Here is a 21,816-nt window from a genome sequence, read left to right on the forward strand (position 1 = left end):
GTAATTCCCTCTTCTTGAGTGGACCTAATAAACTTGTTTCTATCAAAGAGGATATGGTAAAAGTGAAGGAATGTTGGTTTTTTGTGTTTTTTTTCCATTAGCCAACATGTAGTACATCTTAAGTTTTTGATGTAGTGTTCAGTGATTCATTATTTGTGTATAACACCCAGTGCTCATCACCTTACATGCCCTCCTTAATACCCATCACCCTGTTATCCCATCCTCCCACACCCCTCTCTTCTGTAACTCTGTTTGTTTCCCAGAGTCCAGAGTCTCTCATGGTTCATCTCCCTCTCTGATTTCTTCCCCTTCAGTTATTCTTCCCTTCCCCTATGATCTTCTGAGCTATTCCTCAGATAAGTGAAACCATATGATAATTGTCTTTCTCTGCTTGACTTATTTCACTTAGCATAATACCCTCCAGTTCCAACCATGTCGATGCAAATGGTGAGTATTCATCCTTTCTGACAGCTGAGTAATATTCCATTTAGGAATGTTAGTTTTGTGACAAGCATATTAAAGACTGTGACTTCCATCTTCTCTTTATTGCCCTGTGGCTTACATATTCCAATGAAACAAGCTACCTTGTGGAGAGGCGAAATGATAAGAAACTAAAGTGGCCTTCAGACAGCAACCAACAAGGAAATGAGGATCTTCAGTCTATAAATTCTCCAGTGACTGAATTCTACTAACCACCATTATATGAGTTTGGAATGGAGGCTGAGTTTTCAGATAAGAATACAGAACTTGGCCCAAGTTGAGTCCTTGAAGAAGAGGACCCAATTAAGTTGTGTCTGGATTTCTGGCTCCTGATTTGCAGAAGTTCTGTTGTTTTAGCTCCCAGGTAGGGGGTTTATTATGCAGCAATAAATAAGTACTAAATATTCTGGAAATCATAAAAAGAAAAGGCAAGCATTTTCCATAGGACTAAAATGCCATTGAATTTATATCAAATAATTTATATTAAATATTATAGTGATTTTAAATAAGTAACCTTATTTTTCTAGTTTTGATATTCTAACATCTCGAGTAGACAATATGAATTAAATTGGTCATTCACTAATTGCTAGAAGTCTGAATAGTGGTCCATTTGTTCTATTAATACTTCAAATTACAATTTTTATTAGTTCCTACTATATTCTTACTGTTTATCTTAAAGCATATATTTTGCAATATTGCGAGAAATAATTTATTTTCATATTCTTATTATAGGTAGAAGTTATACCACACAGGTAACATTAACTCAAATATACTACTTTTTTTCAAGGATGGCACTACCATAACTTGTAGCACCTGCTCACTATGAATTGAAGAGGAAGAGGAGGGGGAGGAGGAGGTAGAGGAGAAGGACCTTGAGTAAGAAGAAGAGGAGGAGGAAGAGGAAGAGGAGGTGGAGGAAGGGAGAAGGAAGAAGAAACGGAGGATGCAGAAGTGGGAGAGTCAGCCATCATTTGTGCCAAACTCTGCATGAGTGTTTTTCCAAGGAGATAAAAAGAACTAAACATGGCAATTACTCCAAACACTGTTCCAAAGTTAAACCTGTTAAAAGGAAAATGACAAAAATGTAGAATTTCTCATAACTCAAATATATTAGCCACATTTTACAGACTCAAGATACTGGCTAAAAATTTCCACAACTCTGCTTTTTTCAACCCACTTGAACTTCAGCTACTTGACTAAAGCATTTGCACCAATTTATTTAAAGAATTTTAGGAATTTATAATTGTATGGTAACTGAAAAGGCTAATATTGTTCCCAGTTTTTAAAAAAGCTATTTACAGGGACGCCTGGGTGGCTCAGTCAGTTAAGCGCCTGCCTTCGGCTCAGGTCATGATCCCAGGGTCCCGGGATCGAGTCCCACATCAGGTACCTTGCTCGGTGGGGAGTCTGCTTCTCCCTCTGCCTGCCACTCCCCCTGCTTGTGCTCTCTCTCTGTCTCTCTCTCTAGCAAATAAATAAATAAAACTTTAAAAAAGCTATTTACTATCATGTTATTTGTTCATTTACATATTGGTGTCTTAATGTTGTTTTCAAATATTTATGAAGGCCCTGTCAATGTGACATTTTTTTTCACTTACTGATCATTTTTATTTTAGCTCTTATGACAAATGAGTTTTGTTTTGTTTTACAAATGAGTTTATTAACATGACAAAATATAGTGACAATTTCCTTCTTTTATCAACTTAATAATTAAAAGTTATCATTCTATAGTTGGGAATAACCAGTTAACATTTCTATTAACTTTTGGATAAGTTGTGTTTCTCAAAGTAGTTATCCATTTCATCTAACTTTTCAAATTAATGGCCATTTATAATAATATTATTTTTAAATAGTATTTTAATATTAGTTTAATATTTTAATAATCTTTTCTATAGATTCTGTAGACTTTTTCAAGGCTGATTTTGGTCACTTTTCATTTTTTTCTTCATCAGTCATGCTCCAGGGCTTATTAGCTTACTTCAACTTTTCAAAGAACTAACTTTGGGTTTGCTGATTTCACCTAGTGTATGTCTGTTCTATATTTCATTTATTTCTGCTCTTATCCTTGTTATCTCTTTACTTCTATTTCCTTGGTTTGATTCACTATGGCATTTTCTGTTGATTTGTTCATTTACTGTTATTTTTACTTTATTTGGAGCTAAATTTTAACAAAAAGGAATTTTGACAAAGTCCTCCCATCTCCTTGAATAATAAAAATTCTCTAAATGATAAAACCTGTTAATCTCTAGTATCCCAGAGATCACTGTAAAACTCCCAGCCACATATACCATAAACTCCTTGATTTCTAATGTATAGAAAAATCAGAAATATGTAAACTGTCAACATTTAAAAACTCTGTCGAGTATGAGTGAGTGAAAAACTTAATTTAACATTCATCATGATTATAATGAAAAATCTAAACCAAAAAGAAAAGATCAATAATACCACTGGTAAAGCATCCCTGCTTTCCTCCATCCCCAACTGTAAAAGGCACAAATGAAAACAGCAGTTTGCCATCTTATGTGAAAAGGAGAGATGTTTATTCCATTGTTTTCTAGTCAGTCTTCATAAGATTGCTTAAAATATACAGATGACTAAGTATAAAAGAAGAGTTCCACATTACTCAATTTTGAAGAATAATTTGGGCTACTTAAGAAAGCAAACAAATGTATTTCTACAGATAATCATGTGACACTGCCCACCCAGATTTATAATTTTAAAGCTTAATGTTCAGTTTCAAGGCATCTAGAGGGTCTCAGACTAACGGGTCTATGTTTATTCAAGAAACCTTGCTTTCATACAGGAGAAAAGAGACTGATATTGTGGTTCAAAAACACCCCCAAAAACATGGATGGACCTACAGCATATAAACCTATGTGAAATAAGCCTAACAGAGAAAGATAAATTTCATATGATTTTATTTATATATGGAATATAGAAACCAACACAAGCAAATAAATAAATAAAATGAAGACAAAAAAGAGAAACAGACTCAAATATAGAGAACAACCTGATAGTGGCCAAAGGGTAGGCTATGAGGGATGGGTGAAATACACAAAGGTGATTAAAAAGGTACAAACTTCAGTCACTTATAAAATACATCATGAGAGGGGCGCCTGGGTGACTCAGTCATTAAGCATCTGCCTTCGGCTCAGGTCATGATCTCAGGGTCCTGGGATCGAGCCCCACATCGGGTTCCCTACTCAGCGGGGAGCCTGCTTCTCCCTCTGCCTCTGCCTCCCCCCTGGCTTCTACTCACTCTCTCTCCCTCCCTCTCTCTCAAATAAATAAATAAAATCTTAAAAAAAAAATAAGTCCAGGAATAAAAAGTACAGCATAGTCAATATACATATAATATATAATATTGTAATATTGGGATGAGCATTTCATAATGTATATAATTGTTGAATCATTATGTTGTACCTGAAACTAATTTAACATTATGTATCAACTATACTTCAATTACATATTTTTAAAATTAAATTAAATTAAGCCCCCAACAAGGCATTGGAAGGGATTTGTCCTTGACTTACAAAAAAGGCTACTTAAAAATCAATCAATGTTCTCTATTTTCTTACTGAACAATTACCCACAAGAAATTAGGCTGAGTTTGATTACATATATTATTTAGAGTCTCTTAAATTCTCTGAGATTTCCTTGATAGCTACTTAAAAGCATACCCAAAAGAATGCTACTCTCAACCCCTACTCCCCAACAGAAAAATATGATAGAACTCTAAGGAGAAAGAAACAAATCCACAATAAGACTTGAGATTTCAATAGTCATCTCTTCTTAATTAATAGGACAATTAGGCTGAAAATCAGCTATGATATAGTATATCTGAGCTACACTGTCCATGAACTTGACCTGATTAACCTTTATAGACTAAGTACTAACAGAATAAACTTTTTTTGCAAGACACTTAGCAAGGCACACCATATTCTGGAATGTTAAAAGGTCTAAATAAATGATGAATGACTCAAATTATAGGAAATATGTTTTCAGACCACAATGGAATCAAACTAGAAATAATAATAATATGAAAGTTCTTGGAAAAAATCTTAAGTAATTGGAACCGAAGAAATATTTCTAATTAGACTATTGTTTTGCTTTTCTGTACTTACCCAAACAAATAACCACAGAATTAATCGCTTAAAATAAAACCAATTTATTTTAAAAATAATAAATAAAATAAAACCAATTTATTATATTATAGTTCTGTATGTTAGATGTCTGATATGGCTCTAATTGGGCTAAAACAAGTATTAGTAGGACTGTGTTTCATTTTGGAAGCCCTAAGCAACTAGAAAAAGGAGAGAATATCTTTTATTGATAGAAAGCAAGAATAAAAAAACCCAAAGTTAACTTCAATATAGTAAAAAGCTGAATGTTACCCCTGAAAATCAGAAAAAAGTCAAAGTCATGCACTGTCATCACCCTTATTCTAGCCATTGCAAAGTAGGCAAGAAAAAGTAAAAGAAGCATCCAGTGGAAAAGAAAAAAGTAAAATTCCCTTTGTTTGCGATGACATGATTTTTGAGAAAATCTGATGTAACAGACAAAAAGCTAGTAGAACCACCAAAGTAAGTTTAGCAAGGTTGCAGTATATAAGATCAATATAGAAAACTCTGGGAGCACCTGGGTGGCTCAGTCAGTTAAGTGTCTGCCTTCAGCTCATGTCATGATCCCAGGGTCTTGGGAGAGAGCCCCACATCGAGCCCCACATCAGGCTCCTTGCTCAGTGGGGAGTCCGCTTCTCCTTCTGCCTCTACCCCTCCCCTTGCTCATACTCTCTCCCTCTCTCAAATAAATAAATAAAACCTAAAAAAAAGAAAGAAAGAAAGAAAGAAAACTTTTGTTGTATTTCCATATGCTAGTGATGGGTTGTAGAAAATTCAAATTTAAAAATTCTACATAAGAATATCAAAATGGTGCGGCACCTGAGTGGCTCAGTTGTTGGGCGTCTGCCTTCAGTGGGTCATGAGCCCAGTGGCCTGGGATCAAGCCCCACATCAGGCTCCCTGCTCGGTGGGAGGCCTGCTTCTCCCTCTTCCACTCTCACTGCTTGTGTTCCCTGTCTCTCTCTGTCAAGTAAATAAATAAAATCTTAAAAAAAAAATCAAAATTGTGAAATACTTAGGGATAAATCTAATGAAAGATGAAAAAGTATACACTAACAACTATAAAATATTGCTGACAGAAATTAGAGAAGGTATAAGTTAAGAGAGAAATATACCCAGTTTATAGGTCAGGATAGTTAATATTGTTAAGATGTCAAATCTCCCCCAAGATGACATAATTGAATGAATGTAATCCAAGTAAAAATCCCAGCAGAATTTTTCTGTGGAAATTCATATGCTGATTCCAAGTTTCAAACAAATATGCAAAGAATTTCAGATAGCCAAAACAACTTAGAAAAGGAAAAAAGTTGTAAGAACTTCTTGGCTTCAAGAATAATTAGACAACCACAATATTCAAACAGCTTGGTACAGAAAAAAATACAAAGTCCAGAAATAAATCCATACAGATATGAAGAACTAATTTTTAAAGAATATGCATCTAGAATACATAAAAAATTCTAAAAATATCTTAAGTAATAAATTCTTAAAATTTTTAAAAGGGCAAAAGACTTTTAAAAGGCATTTTAATAAGGATACACATGGCAAATAAGCATATCAATAAGTACTCAGTATCACTAGTTATTAGGGAAATGTAAAGTAAGACTGCAATGATACACTACACCTTTGAGAGCAGCTAAAATTGAAGACTTTCTATACTAAGTGTTGGTGAGGATGTGAAGAAACTGGATTTCTAATATACTGCTGGTAGGACTCTAAAATGGCACAATCACTTTGGAAAATAGTTGGCAGTTTATTAGAAAGCTAACAACTTATCTCCCATACGCATTCCATTCCTAGGTATTTGTGCAAAAGAAAAAGAAATATATGTCCAAACAAAGGTGTTTACTAGATATTAACAAGTTTATTTGTAATGACAAAAACTGGAAACAACTGAAATGTTGACCAGATGAAAGGATACAATAAATTGGTATATCTATACAATATAGGATACCACTCAGAAACAAAATGGAAGGATGTATTGAATCCAAATAATTTAAGTGAAAGAATCCTCTACAGTCCTCCTAAGCACACATAAGATATATGAGTTCATTTATACTAAAGCTTGGAAAATGTGTACTAGAGAGATAGAAAAGCAAAAGTTGCCTTGGGACAAAGGCTGAAAAAGCCTTGGAGAAGGTATTACTGAAAGGCAGGAGGAAATGTGTAGGGATGACAGAAATAGTGATGGGTTTATGGATGTATACAAATGTAAGAATTTTTCTAATTGCACATACCAAATATGTGTACATTTTTAAAAGTTGAATAGTTAAATGCTGTTTAATTATATGTCAATAAAGGCATTTAAAAAAAAAAGTTGTCTACCTGATACTTAGTGTTAAAACATCACAAGCAACTGGGAAGTTATCAGAAATTCACATCTTAGAAAATGCCCCAGACCCACTATATTGGCATCTGCATTTTTCCCTTTTGTATTTTTTGTATTATGTTTGTTAGACAGCATATAGTACATGATTAGTTTCTGACATAGTGTTCGACGATTCATCAGTTGCTTATAACACCCAGTGCTCATCACCACACCTGCCCTCCTCAATGCCCATCACCAGGTACCCCATCTCTCCACACCTTTCCTTTCTGTAACAGTTTGTTTCCGGTCCACGGTCTCTCATAAACGTGCATTTTAAGTGGAAACCCAAATGCTCTTATGTACGTTAAAGTTTGAGACCAGTGCAATAAATTAACAATTAAATTTCATTCATTCCAGTACCAGCATCTCTAGAGAGTTCTGACCGTAAAGATCAGGGGAAACAATACATTTCACCGTGATCCTTTAATTTCAGTTGCCTCACTTCCACCCCCAATTGCCTCTTCCGCAGGACCTGAACTTTACAATGCCATCACTGGCCAGTATTGTGACACATACCCACCAAGAAGCGAGGCAGAAGTTTAAAAAAAAAAAAGAAAAAGGCTTTAGGGCCTTGGGCCCTGGCCTTCATGGGCGTCAGGGTAATGATCTCACCTTCAACACCAAATCCATTAAGTAGACTCCAGTCCAGATACCTATCATCACCACAGTCAGTGACACGGGAATCATGGCAACGGTACAGGGACGGTCTTCTGTCCGCCAGCCACCAGCAATGGACTACAGGGCTCCTACAGCCTTTGCATCCCGCAGGACCCAACTTGCCAACAATTCCTTTCCCGCAGTGGTACGGATTCCCTCCGGAGCCTTCTTGTGGAGACACAGGAACTGACGTGCGCGAACGAGAAAAGGGGGTGGAAGCTTCTTTTTCAGAGACACTGGGGCGCTGCTGCCCTGACATTAGCGGTTCACGTTGTAGAGCTTTCTCGGGGTTTCGCCCACCTGGCTGCCTGCTCTCCATGGCCAGCGGTTCTGCTGATGTGTGCTGTTCCGTTATTTTTAATCCGGTGTTCCAGTCATCTAAATCTTTGCCTTCCTGAGCTTCATAGGATATTTGTTGCTTACTTTGTTCTTTTTATATGTAAAAATCAAATGAAAAATAGAGCCCAGACCAACAATGTGCAGTAAACAGCCTAGATCCAGCCTACTGTTTAGAACTCAGCCCATTATATCTACCATCCAGCCCAGAAACCAGTTACACCTGCAATAATCACCCCCAAAGGACCAGTACTTGATTAAAAACTGACAGCTTCTATAATCTTAAAAATGTTTTTATTTAAATTCCAGTTAGTTAACATACAGAGTAATATTGGTTTCAGATGTATGATATAGTGATTCAACACTTCCATACAATATCCAGTGCTCATCACAGCATGTGCCCTCCTTAATCCCCATCACCTGTTTCACCCATGCCCCACCCAGCTCCTCTCTGGTGCCCATCAGTGTGTTCTCTAGAGTTAAGTCTACTTCCTGGTTTGCCTCTCTCTCATCTTTCCCCTTTGCTCATTTGTTTTGTACCTTAAATTCCACAACTGAATGAAGTCACATGGTATTTGACTTTCTCTGACTGCCTTATTTTCCTTAGCATAATACACTCTAGTTCAGGGGCGCCTGGATGGCTCCCTGTAGTTTTGATTTGTAAGCATCTGCCTCTGGCTCAGGTCATGATCCCAGGGTCCTGGGATCAAGCCCCACATCGGGTTCCCTGCTCGGCGAGAACCCTGCTTCTCCTTCTCCCACTCTCCCTGCTTGTGTTCCCTCTCTCGCTTTGTCTCTCTCTGTCAAATAAATAAATAAAATCTTAAAAAAAAATAATACTCCCGTTCAATCCAGGTCTTCACAAATGGCAAGATTTCATTCTTTTTGATGGTAAGTAATATTCAATTGTATATACATGCCACATCTTTATCCATTCATCAGTCAATGACATTTGGGCCCTTTTGATAATTTGGCTATTGTTGATAGTGCTGTCAATCAGAGAAAGACATGTACCGTATGACCTCACTGATATGCGGAATTCTTAATCTCAGGAAACAGGGTTGCTGGAGTGGTGGGGGGTGGGAGAGATGGGGTGGCTGGGTGGTAGACATTGGGCAAGATATGTGCTATGGTGAGTGCTGTGAATTGTGTAAGACTGTTCAATCACAGACCTGTACTTCTGAAACAAATAATACATTATATGTTAAAAAAGAAGAAGTAGAAGATAGCAGGAAGGGAAGAATGAAGGGCGGAAATTGGAGGAGGAGACAAACCATGAGAGACTATGGACTCTGAGAAACAAACTGATGGCTCTAGAGGGGAGGGGATGCATTAGCCTGGTGATGGGTATTAAGGAGGGCACGTACTGAATGGAGCACTGGGTGTTATACGCAAACAATGAATCATGGAACACTACAACAAAAACTAATGATTTAATGTATGGTGATTAACATAATAAAATAAAATAAAATAATATTACACTGTATGTTAACTAACTGGAATTTAAACACAAACTTAAAAAAATAATAATAAAATATAAAATTGAACTTTTCATCCAAAAAGATAAATAAAAATAGTAGATTAATCATTTATAAACCAGTATGAAGGTTAAAGCACAAAAGCAGTAAAATCAATTATATCTATAAAAATCAGTGAAGAAACTCACAAAGCAAAAAGATGTAAAATATGGCACTATATACATAAACTATGGGGAAGGAGGATATAAAAATTTAGTGCTTTAGGAATGTGTTCAAATATAAGTATCCATTAATGTAATTTAGACTGCTATATGCATAGAATATTATATATGGCCTTTGGTAGCCATAAACTGAATTCCTGTAATAGATATAAAAAAAAGAAGGAAAAAAGAAAAGGAAAGGAAAGAAAGAAAGAAAGAAGAAAGAAAGAAAGAAAGAAAGAAAGAAAGAAAGAAAGAAAGAAAGAAAGAAAGAAAGAAGAAAGAAAGAAAGAAAGAAAGAAAGAAAGAAAGAAAGAAAGAAAGAAAGAAAGAGAAAGAAAGAAGAAAGAAGGAAGGAAGGAAGGAAGGAAGGAAGGAAGGAAGGAAGGAAAGAAAGAAAGAAAGAAAAGAAAGAGAGAAAGAGAGAAAGAGAGAAAGAGAGAAAGAAGAAAGAAAGAAAGAAAGAAAGAAAGAAAGAAAGAAAGAAAGAAAGAAAGAAAGAAAAGAAAGAAAGGAAGGAAAGAAGGAAGGAAGGAAGGAAGGAAGATAAAGAAAGAAAGAAAGAAAGAAGAAAGAGAGAGAGAAAGAAAAAAGAAAGAAAGAAAGAAAAACTAGAAGGAGAAGAAGAAAAAAAGGAAGGAAGGAAGGAAAGGTTTCTAAGCATGTCACTAAATAAAACCATTAAATCACAAGAAAAGAAAGCAAGAGAAGAAAGGAACAGAGAAGAACAATAAAAACAGTTATAAAACAAGTTGTAAAATATCAGTAAGTACATACATATCAATAATTAGTTTGAATGTAAATAAAGCAAATACTCTAATCAAAAGAAATGGAATTAATGAATGGATAAAAAAGCAAGACCCATCTATATGCTGCCTGCAAGAGATTCACTTCACACCTAAATTCACCTGCAGATTGAAAGTGAAGGGATGGAAAAACATTCATCATGCAAATGGAAGCAAAAAAAAAAAAAAAGCTGGTTTAGCAACACTTATATTGGACAAAATAGACTTTAAGACAAAAACTATAACTAGAGACAAAGAAGTACACTACATCATCATAAAGGGTGCAATCCAATTAAGAAGATAAAACAATCATAAATATTTATTCACACAACATGGGAACCACAAAATACATAAAGCAAATATTAATAAGCCTAAAGGAAGAAATCAATAGTAATACATTAACAGTAAGGGAATTTAATACCCCTCTTACATTAATGGATAGATCATCCAAACAGAAAACCAACAAGGAAACAATGGCTTTTAATTGGGTCAGATTGATCTAACAGATACATTCAGAACATGCCGTCCAAAAACAGCAGAATACATGTTCTTTTCTAGTACACATGGAACATTCTCCCGAATAGATCACATGTTGGACCACAAAACAAGACTCAACAAATTTAAAATGCCTGAAATCATATCATGCATCTTTTCTGACCACAATGCTATGAAACTAGAAATCAGCCATAAGGAAAGATCCAGAAAGACCACAAATGTGTGGAGGTTAAGCAACATGCTACTAAAGAATAAATGGGTCAATCAGGAAATCAAACAGGAAATTAAAAAATACATAGAGACAAATAAAAAAGAAAACAGAACCATCCAAAATATTTGGGATGCTGCAAAATCTTTTCTAAAAGGGAAGTATATAGCAAGACAGGCCTGCCTAAAGAAGCAAGAAAAATCTCAAATACAGAATCTAATCTTACACCTAAAGAAACTAGTCAAAGCCCCAAAACAGCAGGAAGAAGGAAATAATAAAGATTAGAAAATAAATAAATGAAATTGAGACTAAAGAAAAGCACAACAGATAAATAAAACTAGAGCTGATTCTTTGAAAAGATGAACAAAACTGATCAAACTTTAGCCAGAGTCATTAAAGAGAGAGAGAAAAACAGAGAGACAGACAGAGACAGAGACTGGTGTGAGACTCAGATAATTAAAAATAAGAATCAGAAGAGGAGAAAGAATCACAAACACCACTAAAATACGAAGAATTGTGACAATATTATAAAAATATATATGCCGGGGGAAACTGGACAATATAAGAAAAAATTGATAAATTCCTAGAAACATACAGAATCCCAAAACTGAATCAGGAAGAAATAAAAAATTTGAACAGGCCATTTACCAGCAATGACATTGTATTAGTACTCAAAAAACTGCCAGCAAACAAAAGTTCAGGATCAGATGGCTTCTCAGGTAAATTCTACCAAAGATTTATTTTTTTTAGTCATAATCACAATTTATTATTATGTATTAAACACTACTATTTCTAACAAAACACTATCTGTTATTCTTTTTTTTTTAATTTTTTTTTATTATTATGTTGTGTTAGTCTACCAAAGATTTAAAGAAGAATTCATACCCTCCAGCTCTCTCAGAGCTAAGTCCTCTGGTTTTTAAAGTACCCACAGGTAAGGCTTGCTGGTTTTCAGGTCTAAATATTATGAGAAATTATCATCCACTGTCCTTGGGATGCCTCGTTTGGGATCTGATCCTGTGCTTGTGCTGTACCTTCCATTTGTGATTAGTGTCACTAGAGTTGGCTTCAGAACCACAAGTCTGTCCCTCTGTGTGATGTGAGAAAGTGGTCCAGTTTCATTCTTTTGCACCTTTTCTGAACACACTTTGTTGAAGAGACTATCATTTTCAGATGGGATATTCTTTCCTGCTTTGCCAAAGATTAATTGAACATTTGTTGTTGGATCATTTCGGGGGGTTCTACTCTGTTCTATTGATCTACGTATCTGTTTTTATGCTAATACCATACTGTTTTATCACTTGTATTAGCCTTGTAATACAACTTGAAGTCTGGAATTGTGATACCTCCAGCTTTGCTTTTCTTTTTCAAGGTCTCTTTGGCTATTTGAGGTCTTTTGTGGTCCCATACAAATTTCAGGATTATTTGTTCTAGCTCCATGAAAAATGTTGTTGGTATTTTGGTAGGGATTGCATTAAATGTGCAGATTCCTTTTGGTAGTATAAACATTTTAACAATTTTAACAATATCTTCTGCTCCCTGAGTATGGAATGTCTTTCCATTTGTTTGTGTTGTCTTCATTTTTTGCATTCATCTTTTATAGTTTTAAGATTACAGGTCTTTTACCTCTTTGGTTAGGTTTATTGCTAGATATCTTACCAGTTTTGGTGCAGCTGTAAATGGGGTTGTTTTCTTAATTTTTCTTTCTGCTGCTTCATTATTGGTATATAGAAATCTAATAGATTTTTGCACATTGATTTTGTATCCTGTGACTTTACTGAGTTCACACATCAGTTCAAGCAGTCTTTTGGTGGAGTGTTTTGGATTTTCTATATAGTGTATCATGATATCTGCAAGTACTGAAAGTTTAAATTCTTCCTTGGCAATTTGGATGCCTTTTTTCTGTTTCCTAATTGCTGTGGCTAGGACTTCCAACACTATGTCAAATAACAGTGGTGAGAGTGGACATCCTTTCTTGTTCCTGACAGAGGAAAAGCTCTCAGTTTTTCCCCATTGAGGATGACATTAGCTGGGTTTTCATATATGATCTTTCTTATGTTGATGTATGTTCTCTCTAAACCTACTTTTTTGAGGCTTTTCACCAAGAATGGATGTTGTACTTGATCAAAGGCAATTTCTGCATCTGTTGAAAGGATCATATGGTTCTTATCCTTTCTTTGATTGATGTGGTGTTGATTTGTAAACCACCTTGGCAACCCAGGAAAAATACCACTTGATTGTGGTAAATTTGTGATTTTTTAAATGTATTATTGGATTCAGTTTGCTAATATTTTATTGAGAATTTTTGCATCCATATTCATCACAGATATTGGCCTGTACTTCTCTTTGTTAGTGGAGACTTTGGTTTTGGTATCAGGATAATGCTAGCTTCATAGAATGAATTAGAACCTTTCTTTCCCTTTTTTGGAATATTATGAGAAGAATAGGCATAGAGTCTTTTAAAGTGTTTGGTAGAATTTGCCTGTGAAGGCAATTGGTCCTAGACTTTTGTTTGTTCAGAGATTTTTTGATTACTCATTCAATTTCTTTGCTGGTTATCAGTCTACTCAAGTTCTCTATTTTGTCCTGTTTCTTCCAGTTTTGGTAGGTTATATATTTCTGGGACTTCATCAGTTTCTTCCGGGTTGTCCCATTTGTTGCCATAGAATTTTTCATAATATTCTCTTATGCTTATTTGTATTTTGCATTGTTGGTTGTTACATCTTCTCTCTCATTTTTAAATTTTATTTATTTGGATCTTTTCTTTTTTATAAGTCTGGTAGGGGTTTATCAATTTTATTAAAATTTTCAAAGAACCACCTCCTGCTTTCATTGATCTGTTATATTTCTTTTTTAGGTTCTATGTCAATATTTCCATTTATAACCTTTAGGCTTCATTTGTTGTTCTTTTTCTAGCTCCTTTATGTATAAAGTTAGGCTTTTTCTTTGAGATGTTTCATGCTTCTTAAGTAGGCCTTTATTGCTATATAATTCCCTTTCAAGACCACTTTTACTGCATCCCAAACATTTTGGACTATTGTCTCTTCATTTTCATTTGTGTTTTTTTTTTATTTTCTTCTTTGATTTCCTGGTTGACCCATTCATTTTTCAGTAGAATGTTGTTTAACATCCATGTATTTGTGGCCTTTCCAGTTTTTTTCCTGTGGTTGCCTTCAAGTTTCATAGCACTGTGTTCAGAAAATATGCATGATTTGTGATCCAGTATGTAATCTCCTCAGGAGAATGTTCTATGTGCACTCAAAAAGAATGTGTATTCTGCTACTTTAGGGTGAAATGTTCTGTGTATATCTATCGAGTCCATCTGATCCAGCGTGTCATTCAGGGCCATTATTTCCTTGTTGATTTTCTGTTTAGATGATCTGCCCATTACCGTGAGTGGGATGTTAAAGTTTCCTATTATTATTGTATTAGTATCAATGAGTTCATTTATGTTTGTGAATAATTAATATATTTGGTTTCTCTGAAGTGGAGAAATAAGTATTTACAATTATTTGATCTTCTTGTTGGATTTTTCTTTTCATTATTTTATAATGTCCTTCTTTGTTTCTTCTTACTGTCTTTGGCTTGAATTCTAGTTTCCAGTACAATTATTGCTACTTTGGCTTTCTCCTCATGTCCATTTACATGACAAAAGTTTCTCTACTCTCAATCTGCAAGTGTCTTTAGGTCTAAAATGAGTCTCTGGTAAGTAACATATAGATGGGTCTTGTTTGTTTGTCCATTCTGACACCCTGTGTCTTTTGATTGGAGTATTTAATCCATTTACATTCAAGATAATTATTGACAGATATGTATTAGTGTCATTTTATTATTTGTTTTGTGGTGGTTTCTGCCGATTTTCTCTGATGCCTTGCCTTTGTCATTGTTGCTCTCATTTGTATTGTGTCCCCTTTAATAATTCTGTGGCAGGGTTTCATCCTTGGCCAGAGTGTGGTAAGTTTTAACTAGGTGTGCTCTGGTCTGCTTGTGATTTGAGAACTGACACCATTTCCAGGAGATCTGAGGCTCTTAAGAACTCTGGTTGGGAGATGTGGTGTAGGAAGTGGTTTCTGCTCATTTTCTGGGGAAGGGGCCTATTGTGCTGGGATTGAGCAAGCTTTAATGAAAAGTGCAGTCCTGCCAGGGAGGAGTGGGACCTGTTATAAGCAAATTATGTAGCCAGTGTTGCTGCTGCACTACTTCCTGCACGTGGCTCTGTGTTTATGCTGAGGGATGGGGGGAGGAAAATGGGATCAGACAGTTACTTTGCTCATGTAGAGGTATCTCTGTGAACACTGCCTCTCAGGGATGTACTCAAAAGAAGAGCAAATAATCTCCTTACTTGGTGTCCTAGGCTTTCTTCTGATCAGTGCTTCCATACCATGTGCCCGCGAGTTGCTTGCCTGCCTTTTCTCTTGCAGCAGCATAGTGCCCTCCGTGCTCTATCACAGCCAAGACCACTGACCTTTAAGGCTTCAGTCTGCAAGCCCCTGTAGTTGCAAGAACTCCCAAAATTCAGCCCCTATCATTTCCCCAGCCAATGGCTTCAGGGAAGTATTCTCCTGTGTGTTCCCTTGTGTTTCTCTCTTTTTCACCCTTCTCTGTGACCAGGACTCCTTCCTCCCACAACACCCATGATCTGTTTCTCTCTTAAAGCACATTTCCATACTTCCTACCTTCCTCGATGTGGCCTCTTCTCTCCTTTTACTTGTGGAGTTTGTTCTGACAGTCTCCAGATTGATTCCTGGGGTATTTACGGTGATTTGCTAATTACCTAGTTGTGTTCATGGAATGAGAGGAGCCGGGGTCCTCCTACTTCACTGATGTCTTCTTCCCCCTCATCTCTTTATCATTATGTATTGATTTTCTTTGCCTTTTGTTATACTCTTTGTTTTAATGTTTATTTTGTTTGATGTAGTTTTGCTACCCCAGCTTTTTTTCTTTTCTATTTGCAAAATATGTATTTTCTGTCCCTTATTTTTCAGCCTTTATGTGTCCTTAGGTATGAAGTGAGTCACTTTGTAGGAAGTTGAGAGATGGGAATGGTTTTTGTATCCATTTGGCCAACTTACATGTTTTTATTGGTGTATTTAGATTATTTACATTTAAAGTAATTATTGATAAGTACGGACTTATTTCCATTTTGTTAATTGTTTTGTAGTTGATTTTGTAGTACTTCTCTGTTCCTTTCTTTTTTTCTTGCTCTCTTTCCTTGTGATTGTTGATTTTCTGTAATATTATGGTTGGGCTTTCTTTCTCTTTAATTTGGGTGTACCTATTATAGGATTTGGCATCTGTTACGGGTTTTTTGTTATTCATCCATGTCCTATAGTAGTCTCAATTAAGTTATAGTCACTTAAGTTCTAAAACATTCTAAAAGAACCTTTGTATTCTCCCCTTCATGTTATATGTCATCATATTGTATATGTTTTTGTTAATAATTTTCTTACTTTTAATTATGGTCCTTTCTTTTCCGCTTTAGGAAGTCACTTTAACATTTCTTGTATGGCCACCTAGCGGTGATGAACTCTAGTTTTTGTCTGTTTGGGAAACTCTTTAACTCTCCTTCAGTTCTGAACTGCAACCTTGCCAGGCAGTGTATTCTTATTTGTAGACTTTTTCATTTCATCACTTTAAATACATCATGTGACTCCTTTCTGATCTGCATAGTTCTGCTGAAAAATTAGCTGATAGCCTAATGTGATTTCCTATGTAACTAGTTACTTGTTTCAACTGTTTTTAAAACTCGCTCTAATCTTTAATCTTTGACATTTTAAATACTGTTGTTGTGTAGCGGACCCCCTTATGTTCTCATCTTGTTTAGAACTCTCTGTGCTTCTTGAACTTGGATATTTGTTTCCTTCCTCAGGTTAGGATAGCTCTCAGCTCTTACTTGTTAAAATATATTTTCTAACTCTTTCTCTCTCTGTTCTCTATCTGTGACCTCTATTGTGTGAATTTTGTTTGATTCGTTCAAAAGATCCCTTAACCTATCCCCATTTTTTCTTTTTTTCTATGCAGCTATGGTGTTTTTTATTATACTGCCTTCTACTTCACTCTTCTTTGTTCTGTATTCATTCTCTACCCTACTGTAGCTTCTCTCAAGTGTAATTTTCACTTCCATTATTGCATTCTTCAACTCTGAATTGTTATTTTCTATCTCTGTTGAAATTCACACTGAGTTCAACTATTCTCCTCTCCTATCTGGCAAGCATCTTTTTAACCATTATTTTAAATTCATAATCACATAAATCGCTTATCTTTATTCATTTAGTTCTTTTTCTGATGTTTTGCTTTGTTTTTTTCTTTTTTAGCATACTTTTCTATTTTGCTTAATTTTTGGTGTTTATTTATATGAATTAAGCAGAACAGTTACTTCTCCTAGACTTGAAAGAATGTTCTTTTATATGGCTATTCCTGGTGTGGGCTGGCGGTGGCTGTGGCTGGCATGGGATAAGCAGTCCCAGGTCTCCCCCTGTGACCTGGGAGGTCAGCTGAATCTGATGTGGGGGCAGGTCAGGGTGTCCCAGAGTCCTCCACAGAGGGAGCACCCAACCAGGGTGTCTGGAGCCGAGGTTGGATGGATTAAGGTGTCTTGTGATGCTCCACACAAAGGGCACCCTGCTAAGTTGCTAGAGCCAAGGCATGCTTGTGGTGAGGGGAAAGCCCTGGTGGAGTGACTGGAGACCAGACATTTCTGTGCATGGGATGTCCTGGCAAGTCATCCGGAGCCAAGGTGGTGCAAGTGTACAGTGTTCTGGAGTGCTTTGCCCCTGTGTCCCCTGAGATGGGTGGAGGTGTCATGATCACTGACCAGGGATGTCTTGGTGTCTACTGCATTGGGGTCACCTTGGTGGATTATATGTGGCTTCTATGGGCTATTCTCTGAAGTGGCAGCCTGGCTTTAGCATCTGGACCTTGCTTTTATTGATGCTGTCAAGATGAAGGAGCAGCATAAACTGTGGCGCTTTCCAGCCCCTCCCACCCAGAGACAGTTCCGGAGTTTGGTGGGATTCTTGGGCTGGTTCCTTTTATATCCTACTTGCTGTTTTAAACCCAGAGTTTTGTCTGTGCCCCGGGGCAGACATATGTGTTCTTGTTACTCTCTGTCTGCATTCCAATTTGCTGTGTCAGATGTGTCTTCATTATTGTGTCTGTGTCTCCATCACTCTTGCTGATCTCTAAGTAGTCCAAATGTTGTTGTGCAGAAGCTGTTCAAGAAGTCCTAAAGTTCTTCTTCAGGAGGAATTGTTCTATAAGTAGATGTAGACCTGGTATGCTCCCAGAAGAGAGGAGTTCAGGGTCTTCCTTCATTGACTTCTTGGATCCTCCTTTTCAAACAATGTGTATGTTTTGTATGGATAGTGCCACTTTTCTTTATGAATTCATCCAGTGAATAATGTCCACTTTTTCGCAATGATAAATAATGTGGCTATGAACATTCATGGACAAGTTGTGTAGACATATGTTTTCAACAACTTTTGGGTATGTACGTCGGAGTAGAATTGTAGGGGTCACATAGTAATGCTATGTTTAATCTTTTGTGGACTGTCAGACTCTTCCAATCTTAAACTCCTAACAGTATGTGAGAGAATCAATTCCTCCATATCTTTGCCAATACTGTGTTTCTCCTTTTTAAAAAACATTAGATTGTTTTTAGTGGATGTGAAGTAGTTTTAATTTCTATTTCATTCTCTTGGCTAATGATGTTGAGCATGTTTTCATGGGCTTATTGAACACATAGATCTTTTTTTGAGAAATATCTATTCAGTCTCTGCTTTTAAAAAATTGGGTCCTAAGAAGAAAAATTTGTTCTTATCATTAATTTGTGAGAGTTCTTTATATATTCTACATACAACTCTTTTTTCAGATATATGATTTGTAAATATTTTCTTTTATTACGGATTTTTCTTCTCACTTTCTCGATGAGATATTATACTAGTATGCTCAGGCTACCATAACAAAATATCACAGACTATGTTATATAAACAGTGAAAATTGTATACTTGGGGAGAGAGAGAGACAGTGATGGGGAGTGGAGAAGAGAAGGAGAGCAGGAGAGAGAGAGAGAGAAAGAGAGAAAAATCTTCCTTTTATCATTGGATAAAATCCAATCAGATTATGGCTCCACACTTATGGAACTCATTTAATTACTTAATTCCTTTTTTTTTTTTTTAAGAAAGGGAGTGAGCTGGGGGGAGGGGCAGCAGGAGAGGAAGAGAAAATATTAAGCAGGATCCACACCTAGCATGGAGCCCAACATTGGGCTTAATTTTGAGACCCTGAGATCATGACATGCGCCAAAGGCAAGGGTCAGATGCTTAGCTGACTGGGCCACCCAGACGCCCCCTTAATTACTTTTTAAAAGCATCTTGTCCAAATACAGCTAGGTTGAGGGTTAGAGCTTCATCATATGAACATGAAGAGGACCACAGTTAAGTCCACTAGAGATATTTTTCCATTTATTTAAATCTTCCTTATTGTTTAAACATTTTTTGTGTAGTTTTCTGAATATAAGCTTGGACTTTTAAATTAAAAGTTTAACAAGTGGGGTAAGAGGAGCCAGCGGCCGGGAAGGTTCTAGTCTGTTCTGCCTCTTGGCAGCCGCCCCCTTCCACACAATCACGCCTGCCGCCTGCCACCGCCTCCGGACCACGGACCCCCTCAAAGTGAGCGAGCTTAGGGCCTTCCTGAAAATGTGGAGGCTGGATTCGAGCGTTCTGCACACCGAGGAATGGCGCTTCCTGCGGGAGTGTGTGGAGAGCGTGGGGGGTAAAATACCACCTGCAACTCGTAAAACTGAATCAGAAGACAATATCAAGGAAGAAAAAACAAATAGTAAGAAGGCGGAGGAAAAACATAAAGAGAGATGAACCATCAAGTGAGGAAAGTGATCTAGAAATCGACAATGAAGGTGTGATTGAACCAGATACTGACGCCCCTCAAGAAATGGGAGATGAACCGAGGAACTAATGGATCAGGCAAATGATAAAAAAGTGGCTGCCATTGATGCCCTAAATGATGGTGAACTACGGAAAACCATTGACTTGTTCACAGATGCCATCAAACTGAATCCTCCTCGCTTGGCCATTCTGTATGCCAAGAGAGCCAGTGTCTTCATCAAATGACAGAAGCGAAATGCTGCCCTTCGAGACTGTGACAGGGCTATTGAAATAAATCCTGATTCAGCTCAGCCTTATAAGTGACGAGGGAAAGCACACAGACTTCTGGGCCATTGGGAAGAAGCAGCACATGACCTTGCCCTTGCTTGTGAACTGGATTACGACGAAGATGCTAGTGCAGTGCTGAAAGAAGTTCAACCGAGGGCCCAGAAAATTGCTGAACATCGGAGAAAGTATGAGCGAAAACGTGAAGAACAAGAGATCAAAGAAAGAATAGAAAGGTTTAAGAAGGCTCGGGAAGAACATGAGAGAGCCCAGAGGGAGGAAGAAGCCAGATGACAATCAGGAGCTCCTATGGCTCTTTCCCAGGTGGCTTTCCTGGGGGAATGCCTGGTAGTTTTCCTGGAGAATGCCTGGAATGGCAGGGGGGAATGCCTGGAATGTCAGGAATGCCTGGGCTCAGTGAAATTCTTAGTGATCCAGAGGTTCTCGCAGCCATGCAGGATCCAGAAGTTATGGTGGCCTTCCAGGATGTGGCCCAGACCCCAGCGAGTATGTCAAAATAGAGCAATCCAAAGGTTATGAATCTCATCAATAAATTGTCAGTCAGATTGGGAGGTCAAGCATAATGCCCTTCAGACAAATAAAGCCCTTGCTGAAGGAAAAGCAACGATCACCCAAAGGATGTCGCAATGATACAAAGCAGTGTACCTCTGACCTTCTCATGAAGAAAGCTGGGGTGCTGAGAAGAGAATCCCTACCCCTCTGCCCCACCTGCAACTGCAACACTCTACAGTGGTTTGCCATTAGGGTATTCATTCAGATACTGTTTTCCTACTAGGAATTACAAACTTTAAACACTTTTTAAAAACATATTAAAAGGGTGTATTAGTCTCTACATTGTCCTTTACTAATCATTTCATTTTTTTTCCTTTGGATTAACTGGGCAAGGAAGATACTTCAGTGTGGAAGATTTATTGCTCAGTTTGAGTGAAATAAAGGTTTATTAGTGGGAAGAAGCAAATATAACATTTAAATAGATGAACTTTGACCTGGAGATACAGTTTCTGAGACATTTTGACTTGTCTTTTTAAATCCTTGATTTTTTATTTTTTTAGGATTTTATTTATTTATTTGACAGAGAGAGTGAGAGCAGGAGCACTAGCAGGGGGAGTGGGAGAGGGAGAAGCAGGCTTCCCGCGGAGCAGGGAGACCGGTGGGGGCTCCATCCAGGACCCTGAGATCATGACCTGAGCCGAAGGGAGAACTTAACTGACTGACTCACCCAGGTGCCCCAGAAATGCTTTATTTTTTTAAACAGAATTTATTTGGATAAAACCATTAGGGCCACCAGTATTGCAGTAGGACCTAGGTAGGGACTGGAAGTGCCTGGCAGGGCAGCAGCAACCTTATTCCTTTTATATAGGGTGCACGCTTGTGCAGATGCATTTAAATCTTACACTGTGGTAAAGGGATGATTTTTATAATGCTGCAGTAGAATTGGATTACTTAGGTGTGTTCTTCTCTGATTTAGAAAATAAATGTTTTGCATTATTTCCACATAGGGGA

The 21,816-nt window shown here is 37.0% G+C and overlaps 1 protein-coding gene and 1 pseudogene across 1 annotated transcript in view; one reads left to right on the forward strand and one right to left on the reverse strand.

Moving 5' to 3' along the window:
• LOC148162045 (membrane-bound transcription factor site-2 protease-like) overlaps positions 1-7,653 on the reverse strand; it is a 95,489-nt gene extending 87,836 nt beyond the window's left edge. The window contains 4 exon segments of the mRNA XM_088020363.1: positions 1,279-1,345; positions 1,420-1,539; positions 2,926-3,074; positions 7,579-7,653. Coding sequence (XP_087876489.1) covers positions 1,279-1,345; positions 1,420-1,539; positions 2,926-3,074; positions 7,579-7,653 — 411 coding nt within the window.
• On the forward strand, positions 7,652-20,876 carry LOC148162046 (hsc70-interacting protein pseudogene; annotated as a pseudogene).
• The last annotated feature ends 940 nt before the right edge of the window (positions 20,877-21,816 follow it).

This window comes from Eumetopias jubatus, unplaced genomic scaffold (genome assembly GCF_037043125.1).
Source record: "Eumetopias jubatus isolate StellerSeaLion01/CBP00866 unplaced genomic scaffold, mEumJub1_p1.0 scaffold_23, whole genome shotgun sequence".
Classification (NCBI taxonomy): domain Eukaryota; kingdom Metazoa; phylum Chordata; class Mammalia; order Carnivora; family Otariidae; genus Eumetopias; species Eumetopias jubatus.